Source organism: Carlito syrichta, unplaced genomic scaffold, assembly GCF_000164805.1.
Source record: "Carlito syrichta isolate Samal-C Ts95f unplaced genomic scaffold, Tarsius_syrichta-2.0.1 Scaffold128086, whole genome shotgun sequence".
NCBI classification, from domain to species: Eukaryota; Metazoa; Chordata; class Mammalia; order Primates; family Tarsiidae; genus Carlito; species Carlito syrichta.
The window spans coordinates 283,533-310,596 of NW_007072182.1; the positions used below are offsets into that span (position 1 = coordinate 283,533).

The 27,064-nt window shown below is 36.9% G+C and overlaps 1 protein-coding gene across 1 annotated transcript in view; it reads left to right on the forward strand.

Moving 5' to 3' along the window:
* USP32 (ubiquitin specific peptidase 32) overlaps positions 1 to 27,064 on the forward strand; it is a 165,770-nt gene that overhangs the window by 83,127 nt on the left and 55,579 nt on the right. Inside the window, exons 7-12 of the mRNA XM_008048889.2 lie at positions 382 to 497; positions 861 to 923; positions 4,124 to 4,207; positions 9,511 to 9,572; positions 17,804 to 17,906; positions 26,305 to 26,497. Of these exons, the coding sequence (XP_008047080.1) occupies positions 382 to 497; positions 861 to 923; positions 4,124 to 4,207; positions 9,511 to 9,572; positions 17,804 to 17,906; positions 26,305 to 26,497 (621 nt within the window). The remainder of the gene's footprint in view (positions 1 to 381; positions 498 to 860; positions 924 to 4,123; positions 4,208 to 9,510; positions 9,573 to 17,803; positions 17,907 to 26,304; positions 26,498 to 27,064) is intronic.

Consider the following 27,064-nt stretch of genomic DNA (forward strand, 5'->3'; position numbering starts at 1 on the left):
CACTGCACTCCAGTCTGGGCGACAGAGTGAGACTCCCAACTCAAAAAAAAAAAAGAAATTAATGTTAGGGGCTTGCATTACATTCTGAAAACTTGTGAGGTATTGTAATATAACCTTGGTTTGTAAGGAATTTAGCCCTAGATTTGGCTAAAAGATAGAGCTTCCTGATCTGGATAATGATTTAGAAAAATAGATTTATGATGTGCAAGAAGTCCTACAGTCCTGAGAACTGTAATTACATAGTTTAGTTTGCTCCAGATGAAAACTGTCCCAGAATACATTAACTTGCTTGAGATACTAAATAATTATAAAAGGGCAGTAAGATGTGTTATACTTCAGAATATAAAATAATTTTCCTCTATAAGAGTTTCTTTTCATTAGTTTGCTTCAAGGTGTTTGATGTTGACCGCGATGGAGTTCTCTCCAGGGTTGAACTGAGAGATATGGTAGTTGCACTTTTGGAAGTTTGGAAGGACAACCGTACTGATGATATCCCTGTAAGTTCTGGTTGTGTATGTCTTGTTTCACATAAAATTCCAACAGGAAAATGGAGGTTAAAGAAAAAAGGAGAAAATAATTTGTTAATGTTTTTAGTTACTGTGTTATGCTACTCAAAGTATTCATAGCTGAAGATGTAAAATTGGGAAGAGAATTTGACTTACAAAAACCTAGTAAACTGAACTTTACTGTATAAAATAAGAATGAAACAATAGGAAAATTATGTCAATTTTTATAGCAAATATGAGAATCTGTGACAATTAAACATTGCACCACATACAGTAAACTTTAGCCACTGAATAACAAAAAAGTACATCTACTCATTCTTTTATAATTACTTTTTTGGGTTGTTGTTTTTAAAGGAATTACACATGGATCTCTCTGACATTGTAGAAGGCATATTGAATGCACATGACACCACAAAGGTGAGTCTAGCTAGGACTAATTTATCTTTTTCTAAAAATATCATACACTCTGAATTGGGATATATAGCTTATATACATGCTTGAATCTCTTCTATATCTTCCCCACCAAGTACTTACTGGGCCTGTGGCTAAAACACCTCCAAGTTATCTCTAAAGATAACCCTTTTTTTTTTTTTTTTTTTTTTTTTTTTTAAGTCAGAGTTTCACTGTCTCTCAGGCTGGCATGCGGTGGCAAACTCACAACTTTTCACAGCCTCAACCTCCTGGGCTCAAGCGATCCTTCCACCTCAGCCTCCTGAGTAGCTGAGAATACCAACACGAACCACCATGCCTGGCTAATTTTTAAATTTTTTATAGAGATGAGGTCTCAATATGTTATCCAGGCTGGTCTTGAATGCCTAGACTCAAGCAAACCTCCCATGTCAGCCTCCCAAAGTGCTGAGATTACAGGCATGAGCTACTGTACCCAGCTGCCCATTCTATCTTTAAACAACTCTATGAAGTGTAATATATCATATATGAAAACATTTATTATAAATGTGTGCTAGGCATTTTGTAAGAATCAAGTAGACATGACCCTTGACATGCATAGTTTGTCATCTTTTTTTCTTCTGTTTTAGTTATGGTAAAGCTAATCATATTGAACAAAAGAAGCCAAACAAAAAGATACATACTACATGATTCCTTTATCTTTGTTTTTTAAGAGACAGAGTCTCACTGTTGCCCAGGGTAGAACACAGTGGGGCGATCATATCTCACTGCAGCCTTGAATTCCTGTGCTCAAGCAATATTCTCTTCTGCCTCAGCCTCCTGTAGCTGGTACTATCAGAGCATGCCACCATGCCTGTCTAATTTTTAAAAACATTTTTTGTAGATTTCACTATGTCGCCCAGGCTGGTCTTGACCTCCCCTCCTGATTTCAGTTGATCCTCCTGACTCAGCCTCCTGAATAGCAGGGCCTGCAGGCATGCACCCACATGCCCAGAAATTTTCTTAACTATTTAATCACTCATATGTCTGTTATTTGATTATAAAGACAGTTGACTATACGCTTAAGTGATTCTGCAGGTCAGTTTTTTTCTCTTTGAAAAATAATGTGTGTTCAAACTGAGAAAGCTGATTGAAAAAAAAAGAATGTATATATTTTTCTTTTGGGGCATAAAAGAAAGTGAGGATAAAAAATTGTTACTAGAACATCTTTATTGATTTAGTTGTGTAAAATTTTTTTTTTTTTTTTTTTTGAGTTGGAGTCTCACTCTGTTGCCCAGACTGGAGTGCAGTGGCCGCTCCCAGCCCCCGCAGCCTTGACTTGCTGGGCTCCAGTGATCTTTCCACCTCAGCCTTCCAAGTAGCTGGAACTACAGGCGTGTGCTACCACGCCCGGCTAATTTTTTGATATATTGTAGAGATGAGGTCTCACCAAGTTGCCCAGGTGGGTCTCGAACCCGCGGGCTCAGGCAATCCACTCACCTCAGCCTCCCAAGGCGTGGGATTACAGGCTGAGCCACCAAGCCCAGCTGTGTAAAATTTTTTAAAGAAAATAGACAATATTTTTTACTGTGTTGGTGAAATTTAATAAGTACCTATAGCTATAGTCCTAAATGTCTGTATCCATATTTCCTAGTTATATATTTGCATTGCCATAGATTGTATAATTTTGCTATTAAATGCTTTTAGGCAAACATACAGGAATGAATTTACACTAACTTACCTTCCACATTATAGAGGAATTAGGAAAGTACAGAGAAAAAAATTGCTTTTCTATTTTTAAACAACATTTAGATTGATATTAACATATCTAGATAGATAGCATGTCAAGAAAGTCAATAAGGATGATTTAAAGTCTTATATATCATATATATGGTACTATATAATAAAAAGAAAACGTATCAATATTGTTAAATAATAAACGCTAAAAATTATTACTATAATCCAAGCCATGTGGGAGGCTGAGGTAGAAGGATTGCTTGTGCCTAGAAATTTAAGGCTGCTTTGAGCTATGATTGCACCACTGCATTCTAGCCTGGGCTACAGAGTGAGACCTTGTCTCTTTTTTAAAAAAAAATTATTTGTCTAGGATTGTTAGGAAATTGTTGAACACAAAGTAATAACAGTTGGTTATATTTCTGCCTGATAAGAAAAAATATATATTCGCTTCTTTCTATATATATAATTTTTGGTATATATTGACGTGATAAAAATGTTGCTTTACTCAATATATAAAACTTATTTTAAATTGTATTTTGGGGAAATATAATGTAGATATTCATTCTTGACATATATTAAGTTTCTTTAAATCTCTCAGACGAGCCGGGCTCGGTGGCTCAGCCTGTAATCCCGTGCCTTGGGAGGCTGAGGTGAGTGGATTGCCTGAACCCACGGGTTCAAGACCAGCCTGGGCAACTTGGTGAGACCTCATCTCTACAATAAATAAAAAAAAAATTAGCCGGGCGTGGTAGCGCATGCCTGTAATTCCAGCTACTTGGAAGGCTCGCTGGAGCCCCAGCAGGTCGAGGCTGCAGTGGCCAGGAGCAGCCACTGCACTCCAGTCTGGGCGACAGAGTGAGACTCCAACTCAAAAAAATTTTTAAAAAAATCTCTCAGATGTTTGTTAGTGTTGTCAGATGTTTCTAAGAAGGTCTTGGAAAACTGTTAAGACAAAAAAGTGTAATCCAGAAAGTCTGCTTTTTGTTTTCAAAATTAGTAAGTATTCTGGTCAGTTACAGTGGCTCACACTTGTTATCCCAGTACTTTGCGAGGCCAAGGCAGGAGAACCGCTTGAGGCCAGGAGTTTAAGACCAGGCTAGGTAATATAGTAAGACTCCCATTTCTACAAAAAATAAATACATAAAATATATAAAAAACAAAATTAGTAAATAATTCATTTTGCCTATTCAGGTCCTTTTGTGATTTTCCATAGGTAAACCTTGAAGCAGAAATATTTCAGGTTATTTCCCAAGTCTTTGTTACCATTGACTACTTGAGCAGAATTACAAATGACATTTGTATAAGTTTTGCCACTTTTAAATTTGCACTAGGTGCCCTACTTTCCAGATGAGCCTATAGCAGCTACTGTGAGTTATTGGTTTGCTTTCAGAAGCATGACAAATATAAATTTTATAAACCAGAGTTTATTCAAATGCTGTTGAAAAAATGAGGACATTCTTAACTTGAGATCTTTTTGAATGTCTCTCTTTCAGATGGGCCATCTTACTCTGGAAGACTATCAGATCTGGAGTGTGAAAAATGTTCTTGCCAATGAATTTTTGAATCTCCTTTTCCAGGTATGTTTAAGGTAAATGACAAGTACAGAGGGTAGTAGTACCAGCAGTTCTACGTCTTTTCCAATCATGGAATAGCTAGAGTTGTATCTAGGCAGCAAGGCCATATATTATAAAAAGACAGAACTACATTATCCTGGATACCTCCTGGAAGATGGTAAGATAGAGCATGAGTTCCTGCTGAAGCTTCTCAAAATCATGGCATAGGAAATAGGAAAGCGGAATGTAGATGATTATGTTGTTTATCTTGTTATGACTTATGATAGAGCAGCACATAGACATACAGAAACAATTTATGTTACAAAAGCCATCATAATTTGCTATTTATCTTCAATATTGTCTTTTTAAAAGGTCCTCCCTAAGAATTAAGACAGTGTGAATAGAAAATTGAATCATAAAGATGTAACTAAATTTTTCAAAGTATACAGTCTCTCCAGTTAGGAGGTCATCTTAGCTACACGGCTGTTTCTTAACTTTTATTCTTTAGAAGCTGCAAGAAAGATTAAGCTACCAAGAGCGAACATTAAGATAGAGCTTATCAGATTTTAATTATTTTCCTGGTTAAACTAATTCTCTTGCTCTAAATTAAAGATAACTTATATTTTCTCATTTTTATAGTTCTTTGTAAATATACAAGTTGATTTAATAGTGGTTATTTTAATTTCTCCTTATTTTCCTTTCCTTGTAAAAGCATCCCTGAGAGGGTCAGAATGGTTTAGTACATTTATATCTATCATGATCTTCCGTTTTAAATAAAGAATAACTTGTCTACAATACAGCTATGTTGGAATAAATGGAAATTAGTCTCTTCCTGAGAGCTAGTGACTAATTTTTATGTATTTAAAACATATGCAATCTGATAAGCCTATAATGGATCCTTTAAAATTAATCAATTGCTGTATTAGCAGTCATAATTTTTAACACAGAATTTAATTGGTGGCTTTATAAAATATATGACTGTAATATAGATGACCACTATAAGCAGGCCTAACTTGCTTGATAATGTGAACATTGGTCAATTATTTTTAATCTCATTTAAAATATTATCTTTGGTAGTAGGATCTGTGGGCTTTTTTACTTTTAAAACTGCTTTTTCTCATATTCAGTGTACGAACATTTTGATCACAAGTTTGTGTCTGAGGCATCTTGTAGCTCTCACACAGTATAGCATATTGCTTCTGATATGGCTTTTCCTATTTTGTCATTCTTATCAAAGACTTGGAATGGCACTAATTTTTCTATAACTCTAATTTGTGAATAAACATATGCTTGCGAGTTGCTTATATATGTGTTCCTAACATTTTATTATGGAAAGCTAAAAGACTTCTTCAGTGAATATTCATGATCTACCTACCACTTAAATTTTATCATTACATTTTACTGTACTTGCTTTATCACATACTCAGATATGCTTTTAAAATTATATGTTCAATTGATATATGAATAAGCAGACTTATACTAAACTGTTTTATTTTCTATTTGTGTCTTAAAATTGGTAGAGCTAACTGGTAAATTTAGTGATATAATATTGAATTAGTGCTCTTATTATTTGCCAAGATCTCATACTTGACTAAGTGTTTTGGATATTTAAAATCTAACATTTGCAAGTATTAGTAGAGTATTTTGGAAATTGTTTCTGAGGAAATATCTTTATTGTTACTCCTTTTTGCACAAATAGCGTACCAAACATAATTGGGGTTTTCTCTCCTGTACATTTATCAAAAAATATCAAATGTTCAAGAATATGGTAGGCATAATAACATCCCCCCAAAATATCCACACCTGAATCCCCAGAACCTGTGAATATGTTATCTTACATGTTAGAAGGGCTTTGCTGGTGTATTAGGTTAAGGACTCAGAGATGGGGAGATTAGCCTGCAGTATTTAAGTGGGCCCGGTGTGATGACATTTATTCTTAAGAGCAGAGATCTTTCCTAACTGTGGTGAGAAAGACAGGGAGAGAAAGAGGGAGATATGCTAAAAGAAGGGTTATATTGATGCAGCCTTTCTGACTTTGAAAAGGGGCTATGAGCAAAGAATGGGTGGCCACTAGAAGCTGGAAAAGACTAGGAAACATGTTTTTCCTTAGAGCCTCTAGAATGGAATGCAGCCCTATTGACATCTTTATTTTAGCCTAGTGAGTCTCGTGCCGAACTTCTGTCTTCTGAAGCACAGGACTGTAATATAATAAATTCGTATTGTTTTAAGCCACTAAGTTTGTGGTAATATTTTACAGCAGCAGTTGAAAACCAATACAAAGGTAACAGTCCATATTTATAGTATATTGTAAAGATGTCAGTTTCTCTTAAATTGATTTATAGATTTATCATAATCATAATCCCAAAAGGTTCATTGTTGTTTTTTTGAAACTTGACATGATGATTCAAATACATACAGAGTGCAGAGGTCCAAGAATAGTCTAGATTATATTGAAGAACAAAGTTAGAGGATTTATATTATGATAGTAGGACTTATAAAACAACAGTAATTAAGACAATGTATCTACATAAAAATAAATAAATGGATCAATGGAACAGTCTTGAGGCCTTAAATTGACCTACACACATATGATTACTTGATTTATAAAAGACCACATTGCAGTACAGAAGAGAAAGGATAATCTTTTAAATTAATGGTACTGGGAAGCCGGGCTTGGTGGCTCAGCCTGTAATCCCGCGCCTTTGGGAGGCTGAGGTGAGTGGATTGCCTGAGCCCGTGGGTTCAAGACCCGCCTGGGCAGCGAGACCTCATCTCTACAATAAATCAAAAAATCAGCCAGGCGTGGTAGTACATGCCTGTAATTCCGGCTACTTGGAAGGCTGAGGCGGAAGGATCACCGGAGCCCAGCAGGTCGAGATTGCGGTGGCCGGGAGCGGCCACTGCACTCCAGTCTGGGCGACAGAGTGAGACTCCAACTCAAAAAAAAAAAAAAAATTAATGGTACTGGATAGCCAAATGGAGAAAAATTGCATCATCATTTCTATCTCGTACCACACACACAAATTAATTTCAGGCAGGTTATAGATCTGAATGTGAAAGACAACAGACAACCTTCTAGAGAAAATGTGGAAGAATAGTTTAATAATTTTGAGATGACAAAGAGTTCTTAAGTGGCACATAAAACACATTAAGGAAAATATTATTAAGTTGAACTTCAATAAAATTGAGAACTTCCTTTTTTCAAGAAATACCATTAAGAGAATAAAAGCCAGGTACAGTGGCTCATGCCTATAATCTCAGCACTTTGGGAGGCAGAGGATTGCCTGAGTCCAGGGGTATGAGACCAGCCTGGGCAACTTGGCAAGACCTTCTCTATACAGTAAATCAAAAAATTAGCTGGGTGTGGTGGCATGTGCCTGTAGTTCCAGCTACTTGGAAGGCTGAAGTGGAACTGATCACCGGAGCCCAACAGGCTGAGACTGCATTGGCCATGAGTGTGCCACTGCACTCCAGCCTGGTCAAGAGAGTGAGACTCCTACTTTAAAAAAGAATAAAAGGATAAGTAACTGAATGGGATATTTGCAATACCTATATACCAAAAGACTGTATCTAGGCATACAAATAACAAAAATCAATAATAAAAATACAGAATCCCAATATAAAAATGTGGAAAAAACTTGAACAGATTCTGTAAAAAAGAAAATATCCAAATACCTAATAAATTAATGGAAAAGGCCTAACCTTTTTAGTTATTATGGAAATACATATTAAAACCACACTTGGATCGGGCTTGGTGGCTCAGCCTATAATCCCAGCACTTTGGGAGGCCGAGGCGAGCGAATTGCTTGAGCCTGCGGGTTCAAGACCAGCCCAGGCAACTTGACAAGACCTTGTCTCTACAGTAAAATAAAAAAATAGCTGGACATGGTAGTGCACGTCTGTAGTTGCAGCTACTTGGAAGACTGAGGCAGAAGGATCGCTGGAGCCCAGTGGGTTTACGCTGGGGTGACCGTGAACACGCGTGCCACTACACTCCAACCTGGGTTAAAGAGTGAGACTCTAATTCAAAAAAACAAAAACAAAAAAACCATACTTGGAATACTGTTACTCAAAGTAGCTGCCAGAATGGTGAGTTTTTAAGTGATATATGAAGCATTACTAAGTATAACATGCAAGTGTAGCTCTCACACATTGCTTATGGGCATATAAATTGGTATACCCACTAGGAAATTGGGTATATTTATGAATATTGGACATATGTATATGACCAGCAAGTCACATATACCCCATATATACGACTTATAGAAACAAGTACATTTGAGCACTAAAATGCATGTTTTTATAAGCAGTCTTTGTTTTAGCCAGAACCAGATAATGACCCAAATACCTGTCAACAGTAGTTAAACAAATAAATTGTGGCACAAGTATCCAGTAGTACACTTACAACAATAAAAATATACTCTCTGAGAACATTATATTAAAATGTATAGTCTTGATAAAATATTGTTAATACTGTTTTTCTTTTCTCCCTCCACTTCTTCTTTCCCTGTTTTCCCTATTCCCTCCTCCCTCCCTTTCCTTTCTTTTCCATTTTCCTTCCCATCCTGGGCATGGGTACCCATGCCTGTAATCCCAGTATTTTGAGAGACCGAGGCAGGAGGCTCTCCTGAGCCCAGGAGTTTGAGCCTGGGCAACATAGTGAGACCTCATCTCTACAAAAAATTAAAATAAAAATTAGCAAAGCATATTGACATGTGCCTATAATCCTATCTACTTTGGAGACTGAGATGGGACAATCACTTGAGTTTAGGAAGTCAAGGCTGCGGTGAGCCAGAATCATGCCTCTGCACTCCAGCCTGGGTGATAGAGTGTGACCTTGCCTCAAAATTAAATTAAATTAAAAACAAACCGAGCTCGGTGGCTCAGCCTGTAATCCCGCACCTTTGAGAGGCTGAGGTGAGTGGATTGTCTGAGCCTGTGGGTTTGAGACCCACCTGGGCAGGCGAGACCTCATCTCTACAATAAAATCAAAAAATTAGCCAGATGTGGTAGCGCATGCCTGTAATTCCGGCTACTCGGAATGCTGAGGCAGAAGGATCGCCGAAGCCCAGCAGGTTGAGGCTGCGGTGGCTGGGAGTGGCCACTGCACCCCAGTCTGGGCAACAGAGTGAGACTCCAACTCAAAAAAAAAAAAACCCACAAATTGCACATCTAAAGTTAAAGTGTACTCAGGTGAAGCATTGATACTTAATCAGTTGAAAGGAAAGCAGTTGCTAATGTAGATTCCCATCTAAAAAGTGAATTTCATGCAGAGAATGTGAAATACTATGTAGTTAATAAAGTTTAATTTACCATTTTTTCCCTAGGTATGTCATATAGTTCTGGGGTTAAGACCAGCTACTCCGGAAGAAGAAGGACAAATTATTAGGTAAATTTGTAGTGTCAGTCTGTGTATTTTTTATTAAGTAATTGAAATTTCAAACACTTGGAATAGATATGTTTCTAAGTAACAGCATGTTTTATTTTAATGTAATCATTAGAGTGGAGTCCTGTTTCTAAAAAATAATTACATATGAAATTTTTTTGGTAAAGTACCTTCCTAGACAAGGGGGATAGATTAATTTAGGAGTCAGGTTCCATTTAACATTAAAATTGCACTGATTACTAAATTCAGTTTTTTGAAATAAAAGACATTTTATAAGATAAAAGGTAACCAGTTTTCTTTAGTATAAAAACAATTCATGCTTACTGTAGAAATATTAGAAAATAGAGCAAAGCAAAAAGTCCATATTCTCTGTACTTATAATTGCTGATGACATTATTAATAGTCACATACCATTGAAATACATGTTCACAGTGATAATTGTGAAATTTTTATAGAAATGGGAATATTCTGAAATACTGTTTTATTCCCTGCTTCTATTTTTACTCTAGGATTATACAAAATAATACTTTTATATATCAGTAAATAGCCTTCTTTTATGATAATTTGAAATAATTAGCTAGTGGTAATTTAACCTGAAGCTGCTTTCATTTTCTCTCATCTAGAAAGTCTGCATGATAGTTCTACCAGGGCAGGTCAGGAAGGGCTTACTTGGAGTAGAGCAGGGACAAATGTCTGCTCAAGAATATTGCTAAGTAAATAAATACATGAGATCATGGTAGTAAACAATAAGGGAAGACTGACATCACCAGCTTGGGGATGAGATACTGGTTAAGAGAAGCAGCAGACCAACAGGCCAGTCAAAATTTTAACAAAGATGCCAGGCATGGTGGCTCATACCTGTAATACAGCACTCTGGGGTAGGAGGATTGCTTGAGGCCAGGAATTCAAGACCAACCTGGGCAATATAGTGAGACACTGTCTCTACAAAAAAAAATTTTGTAAAAAATTATCCTAACTAGTATTCTCAGCTAGTAGCTGAGTAGCTAGTAGTCCTAGTTATTCAGTAAACTGTGTTGGGAGAATCACTTGAGCCCAGGAATTTGAGGCTGCAGTGAGCTATGACCACAATATGATTAACAATTGACTTCCTTTTTAGAAACAATAGAGGCCAATGGGCAGTAGTATGACAAAGTGCTGAAAGTGGGCAGAAATCAACAACGATAACTGTCAACACAGAATTATTTATCAGCAAAACTACTGTGCAGAAATGAAGGTAGATTATTGCCTGACTTCAAAATATGCTACAAAATATTATAACCAAAACAGGATGGCACTGGCATCAAAACAAATATGTAGACCAATGGAACAGAATAGAGAACCCAGAAATAAATTCACACATTTACAACCAACTCATTTTTAACAAAGGAACCAAGAACATATAATAAATGTTCCTGGGAAAACTGGACATACATATGCAGAAGAGTGAAGCTAAACCCCTGTCTCACCATTCTAAAAAATCAAATCAAAATGCGTCAAAGACTTAAATCTAAGACATGAAACTACTAGAAGCAAACATTGAGGAAACACTTTAGGACATTGGTCTGGGCAAAGAATTTTGGGGGGTAAGACCTCAATAGCATAGACAACCAAGGCAAAAATAGACAAATTGAATTTTATCAAACTAAAAAGCTTCTATAAAGCAAAGGAAACAGTCAACAGCATAAAGAAACAACTTACAGAAGGGGAGAAAATATTTGCAAACAATCCTTCCAACAAGGGATTAATAACCAGAATATATAAGGAACTCAACTTCATTACCAAAAAAGCCAAATAATTCAATTAAAACATGAGCAAGTGATCTGAAGACACTTTTCAAAAGACATACAAATGGTCAACAAGTGTATGAAGCAATGCTCAACATCTCCAATCATCAGAGAAATGCAAATCAAAGCTACAATGAGATATTATGTCATCCCAGTTAAAATGGCTCTTATTAGGAAAACAAAAATTCTAGTGAGTATCTGGAGAAAGGGAGATGCTAGTACACTATTGGTGGGAATGTAAATTAGTACAATCACTATGGAAAACAGTACGGAGATTCTGCAGTAAACTATAAATAGGTCTACCATATTATCTAGCAATGCCACTGCTTAGTATATATCCAAAAGAGAGGAAATGAGTATCATATAGAAAAGTTATCTGCACTCCTATGTTTATTGCATCACTGTTACAATAGCCAAGATAGGGAATCAGTTTGTGTTCATCAACAGATGAATGGGTAAGGGAAATGTGGTGTTTATACACAATAGAATGTTACTGAGCCTTGAAAAAATGAAACTCTGTTGTTTACAGCAACATGGATGAAACTCTAGCTCATTATGTGAAACAAGTCAAGCTTAGAAAGACAAATACCATGTGTTCTGATTAATATATGAGAGCTAAAAAGTTGATTTCATGGAGTTAGAGAGCATTATGATGGTTACCAGAAGGTGAGAAGGGGGGCATAGAAGGATAAAAAGAGATTGGATAATAGGTACAAAAATAAAGTTGGACAGAAGGAATAGCTTCTATTTACTAGTATAGTTGATGACTATAGTTAATAATAATATATTGTATATTTCAAAATACCTTGAAGAGAAAATTTTGAATGTTCCCATTACAAAGAAATGATAAATATTTGAGATAAATATTCTAGTTACCCTATTTGATTATTACACATTGTATGCATATATCAAAATATCACATGAACCCCATAAATATGTACAGTTACTATATATCAATTTTTTTAAAATTTGATGATAAAAATTTTTAATGAAAAAGTAAATTTTAAAAAAGGTGAATTAAAATATTGCTGACAGAATTTAAAGAAAATCTAAGTAAATGGAGAGATTCAGTGTTCATGGATTTCATGGAATATTGTCAAGATGTTAATTCTTCCAAATTAATGTATAGATTCAACATACTCTCAATCAAATTTCAGCTTTTAAAAAGTAAATTGACAAGTTGTTCTTAATTTTTATATAGAAATGCAAATAACTCAGACTAGCCTAAACAACTTTTTTAAATGACAGAGAATGGAAGACTTAAACTTCTGAATTTCAAAATTTACCTAAGGCTACCTTAATCACCTACTGATATAAGGCAAGACATAGAGATTAATCATACTGAATTCACAGTTCAAAAAGAAACCTTTATATTTTTAGTCAATTTAATTTTTTTCAAAGATGCCAAGGAAATTTACTAGAGAAAAGATTGACTTTCAAAAAAAATGGTATAGGACGAGTCAGGCACAGTGGTGTGGGCCTGTAGTCCCAGCTACTCAAGAGGTTGAGGCAGGAAGATCTCTTGAACATAGGAGTTCAGCGTTTTAGTACACATTCACGGTGATCATCTGTGAATAGCCACTGCAAAGATTATTTTAGACTCCTTACCTCACATCATGCTGAAAAATGTACTCAGAATGGATCCCATAGACCTAAACATGAGAGCTAAAATTGTAACACTTATAGAATAAAAAATAATGTAGAAAACTTTTGTGATTTGGGGTTAGGAGAGGGGTTTTTATTTATAACACCAAAAGTATAATTTTTTTTTTTTTTCAGTTGGAGTCTCACTCTGTTGCCCAGACTGGAGTGCAATGGCCGCTCCCGGCCACCGCAGCCTCAACCTGCTGGGCTCCGGCGATCCTTCTGCCTCAGCCTTCCAAGTAGCTGGAACTACAGGCGCGCGCTACCACATCCAGCTGATTTTTGATTTATTGTAGAGATGAGGTCTCACCAAGTTCCCAGGGCAGGTCACGAACCCGTGGGCTCAGGCAATTCACTCACCTCAGCCTCCCAAAGTGCAGGATTACAGACTGAGCCACCGAACCCGGCTCAAAAGCATAATTTATAAGTTTTTAAAAAGTGATAGGTTTTAGAAAAAATTGAAAACTTGAGATTCAAGAGGTACCTACCATTAAGAAAATGAAAAACCAGGCTGGGTGCAGTAACTCATGCCTGTAATCCCAACACTTTGGGAAACCAAGGTAGGAAGACTGTTTGAGCCCAGAAGTTCAAGGCAATATAACAAGACCTCATCTCTACAAAAAAATCAAAAAATTAGCCAGGTGTGGTGGTACACACCTGTAGGCTCAGCTACTTGAGAGGCTATGGCGGAAGAATCACCAGAGTCTAGGAGATCAAGGTTGCAGTGAACTGTGATTGTACCACTAACACTCCAACCTGGGTAATAGAGTGAGACCTTGACTCAAAAAAATGAATAGATAAACAAAGAAAGGGAAAAAAGGAAAAACTATAGCCTCACAGCCTGGGAGAAAATATTTGCAAATTATACATCTGATAAAGAACTTGTATCCAGAATGTATAAAGGGCTGTTACAACATATTTTTTTAAAATCTTATTTAAAATGTGCAGAAGAGTTGAATATACATCTTGCCATACATATATAAATGGCTAGTCTGGGTACATACATGAAAAGGTGTTCAGCTTCTTCAGAAAGGCAAATTATAAGCACAGTAGGAGGAGTAAATCTGTGAATTGTATAATAGGTACTTCTGATTGCCTGTCTCTGCACAAAAACATTGAACAATAAATACAAACTGTCAAAATCAACTTCATCAGAACTCTGTAAAAGAATTAAGATTTACAACAACCAAGCAAATATTGAATATTTTTCAAAAATCAATTGTGGCATTTATAATTGCCCTCCCTTGCCTAGTTGAGTGGCAGTCTTGAAAATGGCAGCCCACATTCCCAATGTGGGTATCTGGACCCTGGTTTCAGAGGAAGCAGAGCACACATTATTCATAAAGAGTTGTATTTACCTGTTCTAAGCATGCTTGGGCTATTAGAAAAACTGCCGTAAGATGTTCAACTCTGCTATACTTAACTTAGACATTACCCAGGACAGAAGAGCAGGGGTATTCCTCACAAGCACTATAAGGCAAATGAGTACCCCACAGCTACCTGGGGCAAGAGTTTTTAGTTGAGGTATAAAATAGAGTGCTAAAAGTCTGGGAGGGAAAACTGAGGATTTCCTTGGGAAATTTAAAGGCAAACTGGTATACTGAGGAATTTAGAAAGCCTTCCACATGCCTACAGCAAGATGTACACTCAGAAAAGACCTTATAAGACCCCTAAGCTTTCACCACTGGCTGATCTCTAGACTAAGGACATACAGATAGTGAAGCCTAAGCCATAGTTGCTAACAGCCTGGCTGAGCATTGTAGGAATGCCCCAGCACAGAGCCATTTCTGCAAGGACAGTAGTGGTTTTTATCTTTGTCTTTCCTTCTGCCATTCTAGGAAATCTGTTAAAATACTAGCTGAATACAACCAAAATGAGGAGAGACTTAAGAAACTACATATAACAGAGAATATAGACTTTGCAAAAAATATTTTGGAAAAGTCACTAAAGTAACAGACAGCTATAGAAATAAACAAAAGCAGCCAGACACGGTGGCTCAAGCTTGTAATCCCAGCACTTTGGGAGGGTGAGGTGAGGGTATTGCCTGAGCCCACGGGTTTGAGACCAGCCTGGGCAACTTGGCGAGACCTCATCTCTACAGTAAGTTAAAAATTAGCTGGGTGTGGTGGATCACTCCTGTAGTTTCGGCTACTTGGAAGGCTGAGGTGGAAGGATTGCCTGAGCCCAGCAGGTCAAGGCCACAGTGGCCTTGAGCATGCCATTGCACTCCAGCCTGGGCATCAGAGTGAGACTCCAACTCAAAAAAAAATCTAGTTTTCAGCTAAAAGCTACAAAAACAAGAAAGTCTAGACCCTTTACAGAGGAAAGTCACAGAAATTCTCTCTGAGGAAGCTCAGACTTAGTAGACAAAGATTTTAAATCAATTATCTTAAATATGTTAAAAGAGCTAGTAGAAGTTACAGACAACAAATTAAAGGCAGCCACGAGAAAGATGTATGCACAAATAGAGTATATCATTAAAGAGATAGAAAGTATAAAAAGGAACCAAACACAGATTTTCAAGCGGAGGAGCACAATAACTGAAATGAAAAATTCATTAGAAGGGTTCACCATTAGAATTGTGCAAGCAGAAGAATGAAACATGGAACTTAAAGATAGGTCAATTAAAATTATTGACTGGAGAACAGAAAGAAAAATGAAGCAAAATAAGTGGAGCCTAAGAGACCTGTAGAACTGCATCATGTGTGTCAACAAAAGAATTTTAGGAGAGGAAGAGAAAGGGGCAGAATATTTGAAGAAATAATTACCAAAAACTTCTCCAAATTCATAAGATATGAACATTCAGAAAGCTCAGTGGACTTCAAGAAGGGTAAGTAAATTCAGAGATTCACATTGAGACACATTGTAATGAAATTGTCAAAAACCAAGAAAAGAATCTTGAAAGCAAGAAAGCAGTTACCTGTCACCTACAAGGGATCATCAGTAAGATGAACAGCATTTTTCTCATCAGAAAGCATGAAATCTAGGAGTCGTATTTTTTTTTTTTTTTTTAAGAAAGAGCTGAAAGGGTAAAATAAACTGTAACCAAGAACTTTATATTCAACAAAACTATTTCTTCTAAAAGTATTGGATTTTACAATAGATTCTTAGATGTAACACCAAAAGCATGAGCAACTAAAGAAAAATTAAATTTGATTCCATCAAAATTGAAAACTTTTGAACATCTCAGAACATATACAACTTAACAAAAACCAAACAACCCCATTAAAATATAGGCAACTAAAAGTGGACTTGAATGCACATTTCTCCAGAGAAGTTCAGGTGGTTATCAAGCACTTGAAAAGATGCTTACTGTAATTAGTCATGAAGGAAATGCACATCAAAACAATAAAATTCTACTTTTTACCTACTTGTATCATTATAATTTTTGAAATGGAAAGTTTTGGTGAGTATGTGAAGGAATTAGAACTCTCATATATTACTGGTGGAAATGTAACATGGTGGTTGGTCACTGTGGAAAACAGTCTGGCAGTTCCTCAACATAGAATTACCATGTGACCCAGCAATTCCACTTGTAGGTATATACCCAAATAATTGGAAACAGGTACTCAAACAAATACTTGGATACAATGTTTATAGCACCACTATACACAGTAGCCAAACGGTCAAACAGCCTATATGTCTATCAGTGGATGAATGGATAAACAAAACATGTTACATACTATGGAATATTATTCATCCATAAAAGGGAATGAAGTATTAATACAAGCCACAAAATGGATGAACCTCACAAACATGTTAAGTGAAGGAAGACAGACATAAAAGGTCATATTGAATTATTTGTTTTACATGAAACATCCAGAATAGGCAAATCAGTAGGTACAGAAAGCAGACTGGTAGTTGTCAAAGGTAGGCAATGTTGAATAATCAAATGATGGATGACTGTCTAATTGAAGTATATGAAAATGTTTTGGAACAATAAAAAGTTTTGGTAGCATAACATTTTGAATGTACTAAGTATCAATGAATTGTATGCTTTAAAATCATTAATTTCATGTTATTTTCACCTCTAAAATGGTTTTTTTAAGAATCATAATGTAACATCACTTCAAACCCACTAGAAAAGACTGAAAGTAACAAGTATTAGCAAAAAATGTGACAAAACTAGAATTGCTGATGGGAATATTAAGTGGCACAACTACTTTGAAGTTGGTTTACCAGTTTCAAATGTGCTTTAGCTCTTGGATGAATAAACAAAATGTAGTATATACATACAATAAAATACTATTCAGTAATAAAGTACAAACAACTTATATCTGCTACAACAATAAATGAACCACAAAAACATTTTGCAAAGTAAAAGAAGCCAAGAAACCGTGTGCTTCATTATTACATTTATATGAAATCGTTCGCATGTGGTTTCCTATTGCTGAGGGTAGGGACAGAGATTTACTTTAAATGGGTACAGGGGATCTTTTTAGGTTAATTGAAATACCCAAAATGTTATAAAACTAGGTTATGGTGGGTGCACACACCTGTAAATTTACCAAAATCACTGAGTTGTACATTTAAAACAGGTAAAATTTATATTATGTAAAATATTTCCCAATAAAGCTATTTTTAAAATGTCAGTATGGTGCTTGATAGTAGTGACTCTTGATACTGGCTTATCAATGGAAACAAGAATGTTTTACTAATTCAATTGTGGCACTCTCTCATGAGTATCTCTGTTTGTGTCTTGGTGTGTTATTGTGTTGTTTTTTCCAAAACTTCTAATGATAATTGTGTGTGTTGTTATCTTTTTCACACTTTATTTGATGTATTGCATTTCTTTTGTATGTACAGAGGATGGTTAGAACGAGAGAGCAGGTATGGTCTGCAACCAGGACACAATTGGTTTATCATCTCTATGCAGTGGTGGCAACAATGGAAAGAATATGTCAAATACGTGAGTTAGATTCCATCTATTTATATTTTTCATAGGGTATTCAACTCCAACAGACTTTATATGACTACTGGACAGTAATAAAATTCTCCAACTTTGGTAAAGATTTGAAGGGAAAGGAAATACATGTTTATATGATACTTGCGTGGGCTAGGCTGTGTGCTAAATGACTTGAAGGACCTTATAAGTGAATCACGATGGTGAGTACAGATCAAAACGAAAACATTGGGGTACAACATCAATCTTTATTTTGAAATACTTTTGTGGTCTTTATATTCATAGCTTGGCCTTACGGTGAGTGGTTATTAATGTCTTATTGAGTATATACTCAAAGAATAACCTAGTTTTGTCTTGGATGTATCACTTTTTGTTTACTGTAGGAACATGAATAGAGGTCTTCCTCTTAGTAGCATGTCCCTTACAAACAGACAGAAGTGCACTCACAAGACCATGAACCCAGTTTGTTCTTGACTGCCATAACCCTTTTGTCACTAAAGAGTTTGGGGAGGGTAGTAAGGAGAGATGTACAGAGGAGAATCTACAGATTCTTTTCCCTACTCTAGTACTCTATGCATATTATTGTCTAGTGTGTGTCTATCAAATGCAAACTTTAAAATCTGCTTTAAAAGGAAGCCTAACTCGTAGTTATGAGAAATCTGGGAAGAGAGTATCAGTTTAATGGAGGAGGAGGAGGTGGAGAACGATGGCAACTTATTCAATAAGATGGAGAAAAAGTCTAAGTGGATTAATAGCAGTCCTTTCTAAACATATGGTTTAATTAGAAAAATGTTCTTTAATAAAAAAAAGTAACTTCATTTTAAATGCAAATAACCTTTTTGAAAAGTGACACTCTGGACCTTAGTCTCTCCATCTATAAAATTAGAATAATCTCCTTCATAGAATGTTGTAAGAATTAAATGAGTTTGATACATGTTAAGTGTTTTAAAAGTGTCTGGGGTGTAATAAGTACTAAATAAGTGTTAACTAAAGGTTAGCTATCATTATAAGAAACCAGAATAAGTTAATCTTAGTGAGCTTGGATTCCTGGCCCTGCCACTTGCTGTATAACCTTGAATTAATTACTTGTTCTTTCTCTACCTCAGTTTTCACTTATGAACAATTGAATTAATAGTAATATCTATTTCAATAGGAGTGTTATGAGGATTAAATGAGTTAATATATGTGAAGCACTTAGCTCAGTGCTGGGCAGATAAAAACCTTAAATAAGGTTAAAGGTAGTAATAGTGGGAGTTGTAGCAACAACAGCAATAGCAATTAATGATTGAAATTTCTCTTTCCAGTCCATGTGACAACTGTGACAAATGCCTCATTTTTTAAAAAATTAATGTTGATATGTCAGATAATTTGACTTTACTCAGGGCTTCATCTACCTACTTAAGATATTACTTAGCTTTAGTGAGTGTTCTCTCTTCACAAGATCACATATTTGCTTATGTGAATTATTAGTTGTCTGTGAGGGCAGTGTATGTTTCAAATAGTGGCATGACTGTATGGAAAGGTCAGAGACCAAGTGAGCAAGAAAATAAGCCATCCTTTCTCAGGAGTGGTTAACCCCACATTTGCTATGATTCACTAGATAATGAATATTTGATTGGTTGTCTGCTTTCCCTGTTGATTGTGCCAAGATTTTCTTATTCCATATGGAATCTCCTTCTGTAAAAATTTAAATAAGGAGGAATGGTGAAATCTGTTTATCATCATTGCAGCTAAATGTGTATCTTTCAGCCGGGCTCGGTGGCTCAGCCTGTAATCCCGTGCTTTGGGAGCCTGAGGTGAGTGGATTGCCTGAGCCCGCAGGTTCGAGACCCGCCTGGGCAGCGAGACCTCATCTCTACAATAAATCAAAAAATTAGCTGGGCGTGGTGGCACACGCCTGTAATTCCGGCTACTCGGAAGGCTGAGGCAGAAGGATCGCCGGAGCCCAGCAGGTCAAGGCTGCGGTGGCCGGGAGCGGCCACTGCACTCCAGTCTGGGTGACAGAGTGAGACTCCAACTCAAAAAAAAAAAAAAAAAAAAGTGTATCTTTCTTCCTTTTTGAGAACTATGAGGGAGCAGCTATGATTATTCATGTACAGGTTTTCCTATTTAGTTATCATATAACTTTAGAGCTAGAAAGTACTTTTAAGCACCTCTTTTCTCTAAATTTACAAATGAAGCCTCTGGGGTCCCTTTTAGGTTTTATAATTGCCCAAAGTAGTATTAGACAATTAGTTTATTACCTCTAGAGCTCAGCTCTCTGATTCCTGCCTTATTACTTTTTCCATTACCCCATACTGCTTCCTATTTTTCCAAAACCAGCATTTCAGACTAATGAAATATAAAATTGAAATAACTATTATTTAAGATCATTAATAGTTATAGCATACATATGTATATGGCATAAAAAAGAAATAGTCTCATCAGTAGAGAGAAAGGTGAATCTTGACCCATATTTTGGAAAATATAAATTATTCATACACAGAGGGAGTAATAAAATTCTCAAAATAGAATTTTCTTATATAAAAGTACATACCTCGATGCCCTCTTAAGAATTGTTGACTCAGAGAATGTGAGAAAGTTTCTCACTCAGGTGAAACTTTACCTATCTAGAAATCTATCTTCCTGAAAATCAGACTTCTAGGATGATTTTGAATAGTTCAGATCTAGAAGTCAGTAAAAATAAAACTGGATCCTTTGAAGTTTTAGAAAAACAAAAATTTCCCAGAGCAGCCAGAAGCAAACAACAGTCAAAAAAAAACTAATTATATAATTGTAATTGGTTTGCTCAACATATAGAAGGAAAGTAGTAATAAGATTAGTTAAATGATTAGCCACAGGCGCGGTGACACCTGTAATCCCAGCACTTCAGGAGGCAGAGGCAAGAGGATTACCTGAGCCCAGGGTTTTGAGACCAGCCTGCGGAACTTGATGAGACCTTGTCTCTACAATAAATCAAAAAATTAGCTGGGGGTGGTGGCACACACCTGTAATCCCAGCACTTCAGGAGGCAGAGGCAAGAGGATTACCTGAGCCCAGGGTTTTGAGACCAGCCTGCGGAACTTGGTGAGACCTTGTCTCTACAATAAATCAAAAAATTAGCTGGGGGTGGTGGCACACACCTGTAGTTCCAGCTACTTGGAAGTCTGAGGCAGGAGGATCACCTGTGCCCAGCAGGTCGAGGCTGCAGTAGCTATAAGCATGCCACTGCACTCCAGCCTGGGCAACAGAGTGAGACTCTGACTCAAAAAAAAGATTAGTTAAATGAAAAGGTTAGCTATCAATATTCCACTAAAAACTGAGAAAGGTGGAAGGAATAACAAGAAACATGAGGGTGGTGGAAGAGGGAGAAGAAAGAACCTGAGTAGTGGTGACAGTTTCTGGCAGCAGAGGACACTGAAAACAACAGATTCCTATCTTAGAAAAGAAAGCCGCTGGATGCGGTGGCCCATGCCTGTATTCCTAGCACTTTCAGAGGCCAAGGTGAGAGGATTACCTGAACCTGGGAAGTTCAAGACCAACTTGGGCAACATGACAAGACTTCGTCTCTACAGTAAATAAAAAATCAGCCAAGTGTAGTGTTGCACACCTGTAGTCCCAGCTATTTGGAAGGCTGAGGTGGAAGGATCACCTGAACCCAGCAGGTTGAAGCTATAGTAACCATGATAGAGCTACTATACTCCAGCCTGAATGACAGAGTAAGACCCTAACTCAAAAAAAGGAAGGGGAGAAAAATGAAAGAAAAGAAAGCCAAAGGCAGTGAGAATACAGACCACTGTCATTTGTTTGGAGCATTGGGAAAGAAGTGAAGAAAAGCTCATATTCTCCAAGTGTAAAGGGTATTTACTATGCCATTTTAAAAGCATATGATACAGATCATAATCACTGGGGCAAATATTGCAGCCTCTGGAAAGCTGCTGCAATTATTCTATTCACAAATTATTATAAAATTCAACCTAACTAAATTTAACATCTGGTCATGTTTTTAATGTTCTGTCTTCTTGGCAGTGATATCTATAAATTCAACCTATGGACTAGTTCTTCAGCATAAGAAACATTCTTACAGGAATGGTTTCATGTAAATTTTCTTTAGAAATGTAGACACCAGGCCGAACTAGGTGGCTTAACTTGTAATCGCACTTTGGGAGGCCAAGGCAAGTGAATTGCCTGAGCCTGGGGGTTTGAGACCAGCCCTGGCAACTTGGCCAGACCTCTCTACAACAAATCAAAAGTTAGCCGGGCGCAGTAGCGTGCCTGTAGTTCCAGCTACTTGGAAGGCTGAGGTGGAAGGATTGCTGGAGCCCAGCAGGTTGACGCTGGGGTGGCTGTGAGCGTGTCACTGCATTCCAGCCTGGGCGACAGAGTGAGATTCCGACTAAAAAAAAAAACAAAAAACAGCATCAGCATCTGTTGTTTCCGTATAGCTCGCGCGCGCGCTCTCTCTCTCTCTCTCTCTCTCTCTCTCTCTCTCTCTCTCTCTCTCTCTCAGAGTCTCACTCTGCCAAGGCTGGAGTGCAGTGGCACGCTCATGGGTGCTGGTGGACCTGCTGGGTTCTGGTGGTCCTTCCACTTCAGCCTTCCAAGTAGCTGGAACCATAGGCATGATAAACTTGATATAAATGGAATAGAGAAGTGAGTATAAATTTATAAAGGAATTGCCTACTAATGATATGATAGTTATGCAGACATCATTCAAGTTCAAGAACACAGCAAGAATAAAGTGATTGTTCTGAAAGAAAACAAAGTAACTTGGGGGAAGACTTTAAGTTTTCTGGAAGGTGGCACTGTTACTCTTTTAAAATGACTATGCTGTCTGTCTTGGCTCATCTTTATGGGAAAGAAGCAAATGATCCAAAAGCTAATTAAAATCTGAATCTTTTTTCTTAAAGCAAGTTCCAGGGCAAGTAATAGATTTAATAAGAAATCTATTATTAAGTTCTCAGCATCTGGAGCACATTATGAAAACAAATGCATGAGATTATAATCCTTACTAGGGCAATGGTTATCAATTCTGGCTGCATGGCAGAATTACATGGAAAATTTAAAAATAAAAAATCAATGCCTTTGCTCCACTCTAGACCAAATAAATCAGAAAGCATAATTAAAGAAAAAGGTTGAATTGATTTAAATAATAAATCATTAATGTTTACTGAAAATTTTCTTTTGAAACCTAATTTAAATTTAATGTATTTTATGTTTGTATGGATTCAGTATTAGAAAAGCTGTGAGGAGCTCAGTATTATCTTTAAGAAAATAAGTAACTTAGGTCTAATATACATTTATACTTCTTTTTGATATAGGTGAGTTTGGTTCTGTTGTTCTCTTGTCTGTAACATTTCTACTTCTTTGGTGAACATTCTAATTTAAAACATTAATGCTTCAAAATCTATATTTAAAATAGACTCCCAGTTCTTAATAATTTGTTTATAGTAGTCACCAATTTTCCCATATAATGTCCATACAATATTTGTTTAATACAAGTTTATATAAACAGTCTGGACACCATGACTTATGCCTGTAATACCAGCACTTTGAGAGGCCAAGATTGCTTGCGACCAGGAGTCTGAGACCAGTCTTGACAATATAGTGAGACCTCATCTCCACACACACACACACACACACACACACACACACACACAATTAGCCACACATAGTGGCATACGCCTATAATCCCTGCTACTTGGGAGGCTGAGGTGGAAGAATTGGCTGAACTCAGGAGCTTGAGGCTGTGGTGAACCATGTTGTGCCGCTGCACTCCGCCTGGCAACAGGTGAGATCCCAACTTTAAAAAAAAAAAAAAGCTTATAAATACATATATAAGCTGGGCACAGTGGCTCACACCTGTAATCCCAGCACTTTGGGAGACCGAGATGAGAGGATTGCCTGAGCACAGGGATTCGAGACCAACCTGGGCAACTTGACGAGACCTCATCTCTACAATAAATCAAAAAAATTAGCCGGGCGTGGTGGCATGTACCTATAGTTCCAGCTACTTGGAAGGCTGTTGTGGAAGTATTGCCTAAGTCCAGCAGGTGGAGGCTGAGGTGGCAATGAACGTGCCACTGCACTCTTGGGTGCACTGCACTCTTGGGTGACAGAGTGAGATACCAACTCAAAAATATATATATACATATATATTATGTATACACACACACCACACATATATAATGTCACCATTTTTACTTTTTTTGGCTAGTCAAGTGAAGCAGTGGGAGTGGAGAAAGAACAAAAAAAATCTGTAACTGGTTGTGATCAATTAGCTATTTAAATGTATTTTAAAGGAAATTCTATGCCATCATTTTAAGAGAAAATTAGTATCACGTGCCAGAAATAGAAGGTAATAATATTATTAAATTCCAGCTAATTAGTGTTGCCTTTTGAAGACTTTGCTGTTGAGGACTATTCTCTCTTTGTTAAAAAGAAATGATCAAGTGTTAGATTAGCACATTAGTACCAAGCTGAGAGAACATTTCCTTGAAGTAATCAGAGAATTGAAAGAGATTTGAATAGGAAATGACTTTTTTTCACTGTACTTTTCCCTTACATTAAGAAAGTTGGTAATTACCTGGAAATGCTAACATTTGAATCTCTTACAGAATGTGAATATTTATATTTCTGAATTGTTTGGAGTTTTGACAATAAGGCTGTATTGCTATTTAACATTTTAAATCCAATAAAGTTAATTGGTAGGTGAAAGAAGCCAAAGTTTTGTTCTAGTTCTTCTTGACAGTCTTAATTAATGGCACTGGAATTTCTCCAGAGCTGACTTCTAAAGGATAATATTCAGTTGGTTTACAGATCAAAAAGGAGAAAACAGCTAATAAAATGTTAATCAATGTCTATGTTGGCTAAAGTTTGGGATGTTATAACTGTTTTGAAAAAAAAAGTATCAGCTATGCTGTTGATATAGTGTGACTTGGAATTTGTCTTTTAAATGTAATGTTATACTTAGTGACTTTATAAACAGTGACTTAAGACCCACATTCATTGGTTTCCACCCATGCTATTGCCCTGTCATTTCAGATGCCTGTGGGATCTTGTTCTACTGGTTAGTCTTTTTAGTCTTTCTCTTTACTCTCTTAGTCACTGACAGTATTCTGATCCCTCTCTTTGAAACACTTACAGATACACATTCTTACAGCACCTTCCCTTCCCCTCAAGTCTTGTCTTTTTTTGTTTTTTTCACTGTTAAATTTGATGAAAAACAATTCTGCACTAGCAGTTTCTGCCTCTGTGATTTTACAATCTCCTAATTTTTCTTTGCCTTTCTGACCATTAGATTCATTTTCCCTAAAAAGTTTCTTCCACCAACTATCCTATAAATATTATTCTTTTCACTCTGCAAATACTATTTTCTTGTGCTGAAGGATGAAGGAAGTCTAATGAGCCACCAAATCTTTATATCCAGCCTGTTTTTCTATCCCAAGCATTAGACTTAAATGTCTGTATATTTCAAGCCAGAATATTGTTTGGGTTTTTTTTGAGTTGGAGTCTCACTCCATCGCTCAGGCTGGAGTGCAGTGGCACGCTCACGGCCACCGCATTGTCGACTTGCTGGGCTCCAGCAATTGTTCCGCCTCAGCCCTCCAAGTAGCCAGAACTACAGGCGCACGCTACCATGTCCGGCTAATTTTTGATTTATTGTAGAGACGAGGTCTTGCCAAGTTGCCCAGGCTGGTCTCGAACCTCAGGCTCAGGCTGAGCCACTGAGCCTGGCCAAGTTTAGGTATTATTAAAGGTCACATATCTGGTAAGTTATGGCCTTGTCCTTAATTCTAACTATTTACATATGCCACTCATCTTTTACATATGCATATATTTTTTCAGTCACAAGAAATAAAACACGTTAAAATGTCAATTATAGTTAATTGCTAAATGATGAAATCTGAGTACATGATATTTATTTTCTTCATACTTTCTATATTTTCTACGGTGACCATGTAGAATCTTAATAATAAAAATTATGAATTTTACTTTTTAATATTTAAAAAGACTTCTACAGAATAAAGTCTAAATTACTTTATTTGGCACAGAATCCTTCATTGTCTGTTCTGTCTACCATATCAATTTATATACGTACTTTCCCCTTTAGAGATATTAGAAGTCAGTTATATATTAAAATGTTTTTAATTAGTTGATTAATTTTTTATTGAGATGAAATCTCGCTATATTGCTCAGGCTGATTCCAAATTCCTGGACTCAAATAATCCTCCTACCTCAACCTCCCAAAGTCCTGAGACTGCAGGCATGAGCTACCATGCCAGGCCTTAAAATGTTTTTAAATGTCTGTAGCCAACTACAGGAAGATTAGAAACAATAAATAATTATGGGATTCATTTCTGAAGGCTACCTAATTGTCAAATTATTAAATATTGCTTCTTGTTCTCTGACTTCATGATTTTAGGATGCCAGTCCTGTTGTAATTGAGCCATCATCTGTTATGAATGGAGGAAAATATTCGTTTGGAATAGCAGTATATCCTACGGAGCAGGGTGAAGATAGAATTGCAGGCAGCCTCAGTTATGTGAATACCACTGAAGAGAAATTTTCAGACAATATTTCTACTGCATCTGAAGCCTCTGAAACCACTAGCAGTGGTAAGTATGACTTAGTCTCTATGAGGTTTATTCATGGTTAGTTTTTTGTTTTTTTGAGTTGGAGTCTCACTCAGTCACCTAGGCTGGAGTGCAGTGGCATGCTCACAGCCACCCTAGTGTTGACCTGCTGGGCTCTGGGGATCCTTCCACTTCAGCCTTCCTAGTAGCCAGAACTACAGGCTCATGCTACCACACCTGGCTAATTTTTGCTTTATTGTAGAGATGAAGTCTTGCCAAGTTGCCCGGGCTGTTTTTGAAGCCATGGGTTCAGGCAGTCTCCTCACCTTGGCCTCCCAAAGTGCTGGGTTTACAGGCTTGAGCCACCGTGCCCAGCCATGGTTAGTTCTTTTTTTTTTTTTTGAGTTGGGGTCTCACTCAGTCGCCCAGACTGGAGTCTATGGTTAGTTCTTTTTTTTTTTTTTTGAGTTGGAGTCTCACTCAGTCGCCCAGACTGGAGTGCAGTGGCCGCTCGCGGCCACCGCAGTCTTGACCTGCTGGGCTCCGGCGATCCTTCAGCCTCAGCCTTCCGAGTAGCCAGAATTACAGGCATGCGCTACCACACCTGGC